The sequence below is a fragment of the Phacochoerus africanus genome, chromosome 8 (genome assembly GCF_016906955.1).
Source record: "Phacochoerus africanus isolate WHEZ1 chromosome 8, ROS_Pafr_v1, whole genome shotgun sequence".
NCBI classification, from domain to species: domain Eukaryota; kingdom Metazoa; phylum Chordata; class Mammalia; order Artiodactyla; family Suidae; genus Phacochoerus; species Phacochoerus africanus.
In genome coordinates, this window is record NC_062551.1 from 52,558,592 (window position 1) to 52,570,781 (window position 12,190).

General features: G+C 51.8%; 1 protein-coding gene across 2 annotated transcripts in view; it reads right to left on the minus strand.

Moving 5' to 3' along the window:
* The window catches only part of PRKD2 (protein kinase D2), a 41,420-nt gene that overhangs the window by 14,651 nt on the left and 14,579 nt on the right, over positions 1-12,190 (minus strand). For both annotated transcript variants that reach the window (XM_047789746.1, XM_047789745.1), the window contains exons 7-14: positions 11,520-11,597; positions 11,291-11,444; positions 5,626-5,743; positions 5,309-5,386; positions 2,902-3,160; positions 1,209-1,261; positions 989-1,061; positions 124-230 (exon numbers count right to left, since the gene is read on the minus strand). In XM_047789746.1, the coding sequence (XP_047645702.1) occupies positions 124-230; positions 989-1,061; positions 1,209-1,261; positions 2,902-3,160; positions 5,309-5,386; positions 5,626-5,743; positions 11,291-11,444; positions 11,520-11,597 (920 nt within the window). The remainder of the gene's footprint in view (positions 1-123; positions 231-988; positions 1,062-1,208; positions 1,262-2,901; positions 3,161-5,308; positions 5,387-5,625; positions 5,744-11,290; positions 11,445-11,519; positions 11,598-12,190) is intronic.

Sequence of the window (12,190 nt, forward strand, 5' to 3'; positions counted from 1 at the left end):
GCCTCCTCTGGGAAGTCTTCCCTGAAAACCCCCAGACTGGAGGACGTGGGAAGGAGGCAAAGGAGGAAGCGGGAAGGGAAGCCCCTTCCTGGGCAGAGCTGAGCCCCAGACCCCAGAGGTCACCTGCAGAATGGCCACTTCATTCCGGAGCTGGCTCTCCTGCTTGGTGGGGAAACGCAGTTTGTCAATGACTTTTACTGCCACGTCCCGGCCCGTCTTCCGGTGCTTTCCTGGGCAGGGAACAGTAGGGGGGAGTCTAAATGAGGGGAACAGGATCTTGCAGTGCCGGCAGGAAGAACCCCCCACCACAGAGACACAGCCAGAGTTTGGACAGAGGTGGATGAAGGGCCAGCAAGGAGGCTTGGTGGGGGGGGGGGGAGGAGAGATGTGAGGGGTGGGGGGTGGGGCCTGGGAATATAAGTGGAAGGAAAGAAGGTAAAGACAGAGCTCCGAGGAAGGGAACCTATAACATGGGAAACTAGATTTGTAACCAATCAGAATCTAGCATCTAGCTCTGTGGCCAATCAGTGCAGAATTTACCCTCCATATTAATACCGGGAGAAATTGATCGGCCTTTCCCAGTGAGAAAAGGTGAGCCTGCGACCATCTGCCCCCAGGATCTAGCGTTGTAATCAATCAGAAAAGGAGGCGAGCATGTGGCCAATCAGAAGAGAAGGTCTGGAGCCCAGAAACCCCCAAGGCCCCTCCCCCGCTTTTTTTGTCTTTTTAGGGCCGCACCCACGGCATATGGAGATTTCCAGGCTAGGGGTAGAATCGGAACTACAGCTGCCGGCCTACACCACAGCCACAGCCACATCAGATCTGAGCCGCGTCTGCGACCTACACCATGGCTCACAGCAACGCTGGATCCTTAACCCACTGAATGAGGCCAGGGGTCGAACCCGCAACCTCATGGTTCCTAGTCAAATTCACTTCTGCTGCACCACGACGGGAACTCCCCCAAGACCCCCTTTTGAAGCATCCTTACCGCCATAGACCACTCCGAACTGGCCCGAGCCCAGCACCTCATCGGGGAAGATCTGGTAGACAGTGGCAATGTCCTGCGGGAGTGGGGGGGACAGGGAGGGTTGGGGGTGCACCTGAGATGGGAGGGGTCACAGAGACTGGGGAGAGCAGGGGAGCTCAGAGTCTATTTGGGAGAGGGAGGAGGAGCAAAGGGCGGGCCACGAGTGTGGGTGGGGTCTCACCACATTCTCTTGGATCTGGCTGTTGGACACTGAGATGCTCAGAGAAGCTTGTCCTGTAGAGAAAGGGAGGCAGAGGTGAGGGGACCCCAGGCTCAAGATCATGTTCACCCCTAATGCCACCCTCTGCAGCCAGACCAATGTGCAACTTCAGGCTACTGAATGATTCACGCGTCCACTAAGAACCTCAGTTTCCTCATCTGGGACAACCGGAACAATGCAAAGACCTTCCTCCTAAGGCCAGCGAGAGGAGGAAATGAGATGTGCTGAGAGGGCTCAAAAAGTGATAACGTGGAGTTCCCGCTGTGGCACAAAGGGATCGCAGTGTCTCTGCAGTGACAGGACACAGGTTCAATCCCCAGTCCAGGACAGTGGGTTAAAAGATCTGTCGTTGCCACAGCTGCGGCAGAGGTCGCAACTGCAGCTAGAATCTGATCCCTGCCTTGGGAACTCCATAAGCTGCAGGGTGGCCAAAAATCTTAAAAAAGAGAAAAGTGATGTCATGATTGAGAATTCATGGAACATTCCGCTCTGCAATCTCGGCACCAAGGGAAGTGTGATGATCTCATTTTACAGAGGAGGAAACTGAGGCTCGGGGGAACTCCCAGCTGACTTTGGCATCTTCCCCTGCATTTGCCCCATGACCACCCCTGGCAGGGCCAGACGTTTCCAAAGTCTTGATCCTCCTGTCATGTGAACATCTGTCCCCTTGCTGAGGAACATCTGGTCCTCACCGCTCAGCCTCCTCCCTGGTCTCCCCATTCCACTCTCTCCTATTTACCCTCCACAGGGAAGCCAGAGGGATCCTGCCAAAGCACAAACCTGGCCTTGTCCTTCCCCTGCTCAAAACTCTGCCATGGCTCCCCAGTGCCCTCAGGAAGAAGCCCAAGCCCCCTAAATGGCCAATCAGGCAGAGCCTGGTTTCTCTGCCTCTTTGACATCACCCTCTCCTGAGCTGTTCATATTCCTGACATGCTGGGCCCCTTACCGGGTCCCAGATACAGCAAGTTCTCTCCTATCTTTTGCACATGCGGTTCTCTCTGCCAGGCATGCTTTTCCCCTCATTCTGGACTTGGCTAAATCTTCTCCTCTCAGTCTTAGCTCAAATGTCACTCCTGGGGCCATGTCAGGTTCCTCTAGCATGGGCTCTATGCCCCACTTGTCATTCACCCAGGATGATCTGCTGAATGTGTCACGTGCCCTGGACTATGAGCTCCATAAGGCGGGAACCTGGGACTTTCTGATCATCTTTTGCCTCTGCCTGAAAGGAACAGCCATTTGCTTCCCACTGTCTCACCCCTTCTTAACTTCAAGTCTCAGTTCAGATGTTGCCTCCTCCAGGAAGCCCTCCTTGATACCCAGCCTGCATTAGGCATCCCCTTCTGAGCTCCCACAGTCCTCTGTCTCCCCTGTCCCAGCCCTGCCCACTGCGAGTCATCACTGTCTGGGGACAGATCTGCCTCCTTTCCTGGACTGCAAGCTCCATGAATTAAAAAGACTCAGAGAGGGGAAGTGATATGCCCAAGGCCACACAGGAGGTCTGGGGCTTAATGGTTTGGACTCAGGCCTGCTGAGTCCAGAAGCCACATTCTCCACTCTGCCATTCCCTATCTTCTCCCTGACTCTTCCCTTCCCCAGGGCCCCACCCAAGCCCCCTGAGATCCATCCTCCCCGGCACCCGGGGTGGGGGACTCACTGTGGGGCGCATGGCCTGGGGCGCTGGGTGCATCCTGGAGGATGACGGGCATCAGGGCCTGGCGGATGGCCGTTTCCCAGCCCCGGGCGGCCTCAGCCCCCTGCCCGCTGGGCCCTCCTGGGGCCCCACCAGGGGTTTCGCCCACAAAGTAGGTGGCGTTGGCAGTGACAATCTCGAAGCAGTGTGGATTGGTGCCTGGTGGCACAAGGCTGAAGTTCTGGGCAGGCTCCACGGTGAGGATTTCGGACAGTGGAATTTCCTGGCAGGACACAGAGCCAGTACAGGTGAGGGCTCCAGGCAGAGCCAGGGGCTCCGCACTTACTCAGATCAGTGCACAGAATGCGGAAGGGCTTAGTTTGCATGGGATGGTCAAGAAAGGCTGCCTGGCAGAAGTTACATGGAAGCAGAGGTGGGAAAGGTAAGAAGAGGCCAGCTGGTGGGAGAATGGAATTGATGGTGGAAGCATGTGCAAAGGCCCTGAGGTAGAAAGGGCTTGGGTTCAAGGGACAGACCATATCCCCATTACATGGATGGGGCCTGGCTTCTTTCTTTCTCTTTTTCTTTCCTTTTTTTTTTTTTCCTTTTTAGGGCTGCACTTGCAGCATATGGAAATTCCCAGGCTAGGGGTCAAATCAGAGCTGCAGCTGCCGGCCTACGCCACAGCCACAGCAACATGGGATCCAAGCCGAGTCTGCAACCTACACCACAGCTCATGGCAACGCCAGATCCTTAACACACTGAGTGAGGCCAGGGATCAAACCCGCATCCTTATGGATACTAGTCGAGTTTGTTACTGCTGAGCCACAACGGGAATTCCTGTGTGCCATGTTTGATGAATAAATGAAGTTAATCAGACTAGGCCCAGGCCATGTAAGGCCTCATGAGCCACAGGGAAGAGCCTGGGCTTTGTCTCCTGGGCCCTGGGGAGCCATGGAAGGGTTTAGAGCAAGGTGTGGAGCTCCAAACTGGCTGTGTGTGAAAGATGGTTGGGACAGGATAGGACATAGGAGACCAGAAAGGGGACAGAGGAGGCCCTAGGGAGAAGGTGCAGGTCTATGGGGAGGGAAATGAGTGTGCTTTGAAAACTGTTGAAAGACGAAGGAAGGGAGGAAGACACAAAGGAAAGAATGAGAGAGACTGACTCATGTAGTCAATAAAACCAGGAGACAAAGACATTGTGGTGGGGATTGTATTTTAGACAGCATGGCTGGAGGACGACAGGCAGGATGAGAAGCAAACAGCCCTGGGAAGTGTAAGGAAATTGCTCTCGAGGTAAATGGCAAGGCTCTGGATTTTTTTTTTTTTTTCTTCACCATGCCTGAGGCAGGTATAAGTTCCCGGGCCAGGGATTAAACCCAAGCACAGCAGTGACAACACTGAGTCCTTAACATGCCGAGCCACCAGGAAACTCCTTGTCTGGGTTTTATTCTAAGGACAGTGGGAGCCATTGGAAGGTTGTGCTGATTTTTTTTTTTTTTTTTTTGCCATACCTGCGGCAGGTAGAAGTTCACAGGCCAGGGACTGAACCCACATCACTGAGCTACAGTCACAACAGATCCTTAACCACTAGGCTACCAGGGGATTGGCTCTGATGATTTTAATCAACTCCTCTGGCTGCTGTGAAAGACTATGAGGGCAAGGGCAGAGCAAGGGCCCATGATGAGACTGGCCAGAACACAGCGCTGTCTGTGGGAGGCGCTGATGAATACAAAGAAAGAATTCAATAAATCAATTATAAAGTAATAGTGCTAACACACAATTACTGAGAGTTCACCAGGTAGCATACACTTGCCCCTAAACTAATTGCCTCGGGTAGATTATCTTTTTGAATTCTGGCAACAGGCCTGACTATTCTTTTTTTTTTTTTTTTGTCTTTTTGTTGTTGCTATTTCTTGGGCCGCTCCCGCGGCATATGGAGGTTCCCAGGCTAGGGGTTGAATCGGAGCTGTAGCCACCGGCCTATGCCAGAGCCACAGCAACGCAGGATCTGAGCCGCGTCTGCAACCTACACCACAGCTCACGGCAACGCCGGATCCTTAACCCACTGAGCAAGGGCAGGGACCGAACCCGCAACCTCATGGTTCCTAGTCGGATTCGTTAACCACTGCGCCACGACGGGAACTCCAGGCCTGACTATTCTTGAGGCTTTTTACAAGTGAAAGACTCCGGGTGCAGAGAGGTGAGGTCACTTTCCTGTGTCCCCCAGCTGGAAAGTGATGGAGCGGGGATCAAATACAGGGCAGGGCATCCAGGTGAGTGGCACCTGCTGATGGCATGGAAGCAGGCAAGCAGTAGGTGGGCAGAGGGGGTGATTCGCAGGTGTTTGGCTGAAGCAACTGGGAGAGGAGGGGAGAAGACAGCGGACAAATAGGGGAGGCCTGGGGGATCTGGGAGCTAGAAGGCCCACCTTGTAGTATCTGTTGGTTGTGTTGTTCTGGAAAAGCGTGATGCACTTGCAGTCCAGGCGCCAATAGTGCCGCTTCCTCTGTTGGGAGAGGTGCTTGAGTGAGGTGGTCTGCTGCCCATGCTGCTTTGGCTCCTGCTCTAATCCCAGCCAAACCCCGCCCCAACTGTCGTAGCCCCGCCCACCCCTAAATCCTGCCCCGCCCCTTTAGCCCCAAGCCCGCCCCTCTAATTCTAGCGCTACTTCCGGCGTGACCCCGCCCACTCCTAACCACAAACAACCCCAGCCCCGCCCCCACTGGCCCCACCCCACCAACTCACCAGTGTGTCCTTGTTGCTGTAATGAACCACCCAACCCTCACGCAGTGTCGTGCTCGATTTCCGTGTCGTGTGTCGCACTGACTGCACCACTCTCATTAGAGGGATGTACCCCAGGGAGCTGAGGATGGGTGAGAGGAGGGGATAAGCGGTTACACGCAGAAAACATGGCTCCTGGGGCCATACTGTGTGAAGCCAGGGGCTGGGGCATCTCTGGGCAGCCGGGATGGGGTAGGGGTGGGTTGCCACACATTTTTTCCCCTGTGGTTTCCAGACGTCCCGTGAGGAAGGGGACTCTTGCAAGGATCTTGAGAGGACCACCTTAAGAGGCTGGGTTCTGAGGTCTGGCTGCCTGGCAAGTTACCTAACTGCTCCCTTCCTGTCTGTTTCTCCACCCAAAGAGGTTGCTGTGAGGAGTGAAGCCTTTCTTAGGAGCTTAGCACAGTGCCTGGCACACGGTGAGCCTCCAATAAGTGCTAATTAGTATTGACCCACTGATTGTGGAGCCAGCTGTGTGACACTGGGCAAGTAACTTAACCTCTCTGTGCCTCATTTCCTTCATGTGTGCGCGATCTATTATTTCAGGGAGGAAATGAAGGCTGAGAGAAATTAGGTGAGTTGCCCAACTCCAGAACCAAGAACTTCTTATTTATTTATTTATTTTTTGGTCTTTTTGCCTTTTCTAGGGCCGCTTCCCACGGCGTATGGAGATTCCCAGGCTAAGGATCTAATCGGAGATGTAGCCGCCGGCCTACGTCAGGGGCACAGCAGCATGGGATCCGAGCCATGTCTGCAACCTACACCACAGCTCACGGCAACGCTGGATCATCAACCCTCTGAGCAAGGCCAGGGATCGAACCCGCAACCTCACAGTTCCTAGTCGGATTCGTTAACCACTGCGCCATGACGGGAACTCCAGAACAAAAAACTTCTTGATCTCTGTGCTAGACCTGGACTTGGGTGGCCTTGGCCACTTCTCTTCATCTGAGACTCAGTGTCTTCATCTGTGAAAGGGACTGCCTCTCCCAAGATCTCCCTCCAAGTCCCTCAATTCTGATAGCCTATGATTCTGTTACTAACCACTCCCAGGAAAGACCTGGGAGAGAGCATCTGAGGCTCCAGGCAGTGAGGGCCGGGTGGCACTAGTAAGAAACTCTCGGTGACCGCTGTGACCTGTACCAACATCCCTGCTCTGGCCTCACCTCCCTTCTCTTCCGCTCCTCCCCTGCATCAGCCACACACACCAGCTTCCTTGCTATTCCTGCACATCTTTGCTTCTACCTCAGGGCCTTGGCACTTGCTGTTCCTTCTGCTTGGCAGGCGCTTCCCCCAGATACCCTCCACACGACTCCTTCCCTTGCCTCCCTCAGATCTCTTCTCCTGAACCTCCTCAGAGAGGGCTCCTTCAATGACCCTAAATAAGAAAGTGTCTCCCCATTTTCTATCCCCTCCCATTTCTTCTAAAATGTTTATTTTTTATTTACTTTTAAACAATTTCATGGCAGTACCGGCAGCACATGGAAGATCCTGGGGGCAGGGACTGAATCCAAGTCACGGCCGAGGCAACGACGGATCCTTTAACCCACTGTGCCTGGCAGGGATCGAACCCGTGCCCCTGAAGTGACCTGAGCTGCTGCAGTTGGATTGTTAACCCACTGCAGCACAGCAGGAACTGCTTAAATGTCATTTCTGATAGGAGTTATCACTATCTGATGCTATGGATGCCTGCATTTATTAGCTGTCTCCCCAGCTGCAGTGTCTGCTCTATGAGGTCAGAGTTTTACCTGGTTTATTCACAGCTGTGCACCTGGAGTCTAGAACCCAGTAGGTGCTCATTAAGTATTGACTGATGCTCCGAGGAAGTGACAAATTTCCTCCCCATGTTTACTTTTCCCTGGCCCTCTGGGGTGAAGTCTCAGCTCCTTTCCCTTATTGATTACTGGCTGAAGCCCTTGAGCCTCAGTCTTCTAACCTGGAAATGGGGATAATGACCCTAACAGTCCTTATGGGAAGGATTTAGTTCAAGAACAAATGTTTACATCAGTGGTTGTTGAATTCCACAGGTTCCCTTCCACGCATGTCTATTTATTTATATATGCATTTACTATATTCATACAGCGTATTAACACTACGGTATTAATATTTTTCTAGGGGGGAGGGATAAATTAGGAATTTGGGATTAACATATACACACTATTATATATAAAAATTGTATATAAAACAAGGACCTACTCTAAGCACAGGGAACTGTGTTCAATATCTTATAATAACCTATAACGGACTCTGAAAAAGAATATATATATATATATATATATATATATATATAACTGAATCACTTTGCTGTACACCTAAAACAAACACAACATTGTAAACAAGTATACTTCAATTAAAAAAATTTTTTTTTTCCTGGAGTTCTATGGTGGCCTAGTGGTTAAGAATCTAGTGCTGTGGCTTGGGTTCACTCCCTGGCCTGGGAACTCCTGCATGCCTCAGGTGTGGCCAAAAGAAATTCTTTCTTTTCTTTTTGTGGCCGCACCTGTGACATATGGAAGTTCCTGGGCTAGGGCTCAAACTGGAGCTGTAGCTGCTGGCCTACACCACAGCCACAGCAATGCCAGATCCTAGCCTCATCTGCGACCTACACCACAGCTCATGGCAGCGCTGGATCCAAGCCACATCTGCAACCCATGCTGGTGTTTGCAGCAACTCCAGATCCCTAATCCACTGAGCAAGAAGACCAGAGATCAAACCGGCATCCTCATGGAGACGATGTCAGGCTCTTCACTCACTGACATAAGGAAAAAAGTGAAAACCTTCAAAGGATGTGATGAAAAATTGAGAAATGGAAATTCAAATCTTTTTATTTTCTTTTTCTGGCTGCACCATGGCATGCTGCAGTTCCTGGACCAGGGATCCAACCCATACCACAGCAGTGACCCGAGCCACAGCAGTGACAATGCTGGATCCTTAGTTGCTAGGCTACCAGGGCACTCCAGAAATTCAATTATTTTCTTCTCATAATCCGGAACGGATCATCTCTTACTCTCCCCGCTTTGGGGATTCAAGATTCAAATACTTGGGAGAACTCCTTTTCCATTTTCTGAGCCCTTAGAGCCTGGCAGGCACTTTACCTGCATGATCTAATGGAATCTGCACAGTCACTAAGGCACGTCCTCATTCCCCAGGAGGAATCCAAGGCACGGGGACAAGTGACCAGCAGTTTCAGGGATGGAGCCAGGATCTAGCCCAGCTCCCTTGGCCTCCAGCACCCTGAGCTTTCAGCCCTGCTGCCTTCCTACCTCCTCCATCAACAGTCATCCTCAGAGAGGAAGCCAGGCCTTTCCTGGGCACTTGGAAGACAGACAAATATCCTTGTCATCAAGCACTTGAACTCACATTCTAGTGGAGTTGAATATGAATTCCCTTTCTCACTTAAAATGTGTAATTAAGTAAAAGTTACTATTATTTTTCAGAGCTTCCCCGCCAGAAGAAAGCCTCTACGTCTTAGCTGGTTGGGGCTATTCTCCTTTCCCCATTTTCCAGATGGGAAGACTGACACAGCAAAAGGAGAAAGGGCCTGTCTTTATTATTATTTTTTTACTAGTCTTTTTTTTTTTTTTTTGCTTTTTAGGGCTGCACCTGCGACATGTGGAGGTTCCCAGGCTAGGGGTCGAATGGGAGCTACAGCTGCTGATCTACACCACAGCCACAGCAATGCAGGATCTGAGCTGTGTCTGCGACATACACCATAGCTCGAGGCAGTGCCAGATCCTTAACCCACTGAGTGAGGCCAGGGATTGAACCTGCAACCTCATGGTTCCTAGTCAGATTTGATTCCGCTACACCATGACAGGAACGCCTATTACTTGTCTTTTTAGGGCCGCATCTGCTGCATAGGAAGTTTCCCAGGCTAGGGGTTGAATCGGAGCTGTAGCTGCCTGCCTACATACACCACAGCAACAGCAATGCTAGATCCGAGCTGCACCTGGGACCTACACCACTCATGGCAATGCTGGATCCTTAACCTACTGAGCAAGGTCAGGGATTGAACCTGTGTCCTCATGGATGCTAGTCAGAATCATTTCCACTGAGCTGCAACAGGAACTCCAAGAAGAGACCTGTTTAAAGCCATTCAAGTCAATCTGAGGCCAAAATGATTGAAAGAAGATGGGTTTTCCCTTCCTTTTTAAGATTTCAGGGCTCTGTGATAAAAGCTAAACTAACACTTACTGTGCGCCATGCACTGTTTTGTAATAATTCACTTTTTTTTTTCTTTTTAGGGCCGCACCTGCGGCATATGGAAGTTCCCAGGCTAGGGGTCCAACTGGAGCTGCAACTGCAGGCCTACGCCACAGCAACTCCCAGATCTGAGCCACATCTGCAGCCTACACCGTAGCTTGCAGTAATGCTGGATCCTTAACCCACTGAGTGAGGTCAGGGATAGAACCCGCATTTTCACGGACACTATGTTGGGTTCTTAACCTTCTGAGCTGCAATGGGAATTCCTGTAATAATTCATTTCATCCTCACAACAACACTAAACAGTAGATTCTACTTCATCCCCATTTTACTGAGGAGAAAACTGAGGCCCAGAAAAGTTAATCTCTTGCCTAAGGCCGTACAGCACTCTGGTTCCAAAGTCCATGTTCTTACTCATTCTTTGTACTCTCCCTTTGCAAGATGGACTGTTTCTGGAAGGATCTGTGACAACATGATCCCAGTGGCATCCTGTGGGGAGAGGGGCTGGGCAGCTGGAAGTAGGGAAGTGGGAGGGACTGACTATACACATTTTGAGTGACCATATTACTAGTTCCCCCCTCAAAAAAGAAGAAATATAATGTAAGTTAGAATAGGCTTAGAGGTCCCTGGTGGCTCAATGGGTTAAGGATCTGACATTGTCACAGCTGGGGCACAGGTTGGATCCCTGGCCCAGGAACTTCTGCGTGCTTTGGGTGCAGCCAAAAAATAAAAAAAAAAAAGGCTTAAAAACTTGTTCAAAATGTAAATCAGGAATAAAGGTCAAGTTTAAAAAAAAAATAGGAGTTCCTGTCGTGGCGCAGTGGTTAACGAATCCGACTAGGAACCATGAGGTTGAGGGTTCGGTCCCTGCCCTTGCTCAGTGGGTTAACGATCTGGCGTTGCCATGAGCTGTGGTGTAGGTTGCAGACGCGGCTCGGATCCTGCGTTGCTGTGGCTCTGGTGTAGGCCGGTGGCTACAGCTCCGATTGGACCCCTAGCCTGGGAACCTCCATATGCCACAGGAGCGGCCCAAGAAATAGCAAAAAAAAAAAAAAAAAAGTTTGGGGAGTTCCCACTGTGGCTCAGTAACAAACGTGACTAGTATCCACAAGGATGCGGGTTTGATCCCTGGCCTCGGTTAGTGGGGTTCAGTGTTGCCGTGAGCTGTGGTGCAGGTGGCAGACGCAGCTCAGATCCCGAGTTGCTGTGGCTGTGGTGTAGGCCGGCAGCTGCAGTTCCGATTCGACCCCTAGCCTGGGAACCTCCATATGCTGCTGGTGTGGCCCTAACACAAAACAAAACCAAACAAAACAAAGTTTGGGTGTTTGAAAAAGTTCACCTCAGGAACCTGGGGGATTTGCGTGTACGGGGTGCTGTCAACCCATTGTAGGGATGGGGAGGGGCCTTCGCTGGAGGGGGCCCTGGGTACCTCTGGGCCTTGCCTCCCTCGCCTTCCTCCTCCTCACTGGCGTGGAGAACATTTTCCGAGTGAGAGCCCGGGACAAAACCGGAGTCGTCCGATTCATCTGTGAGGGAGCTCTTGTCGGCCTCACTGAAATCGGTGGCCTCCTCCATCGGCACATCTGGGGGGACAGGGGCATCAGAGGGGCCTCCACCCAGGCCTGCCCCCCTTTCCCGCTCAGCCCTCAGCCTCTTACCTCCATTGATGAGCGCCTCCCCCAGGCAGTCATTGGGGACTCGGGTGGCGCAGCGTTTGTGACAGTTGAACTTGCAATCTGGCAGCAGGACAGGGCACGCCGAGACAGGTGGGAGAGGGAAGAGAGGTCACCTTTCTAAGGGTTGACCCTTGACCCCCAACCCCCAGTCTCGAAAGAGTTTGCTCTTGCTTTGGGGGGCAGGAAAGCTAGCTGACCCTTCCCTGGTCATCCGTCCTTTGAGCCGCAGTTCCGACTATGGAGGGGCGCCATTAAACAGGAGGGCCAGATGAAGCATCTGTGGCCCTAGGACCTGAAGAAGAGTCTGATGGTCTAACAGTGTAAACATCCATTACCCTAGACTGCGACAATTCTAGAACGGAATCTATGGTTCTAGACTCTGGACTCTCCCGGGCAGGTTTCTCAAGCTTTGGCACTAGGAACATTAGGGGTTGGACAGTTCCTTGCCGTGGGGGGCTGTTCTGTACATCATAAGAGTTTTAGCAGCATTCCTGACCCCTACACACCAGATACCAGCAGCACTAGCCCCATGTGCCAAACAAACATGTTTCCCAGTGTCGCTAAACATTCCCCCTTGGTCAAAGCTGTTCCTGGTTGAGAACCATTGCTTTAGAGTTTGATGAGTCTAAGGTTCTCGGGTGCTATACATCAAA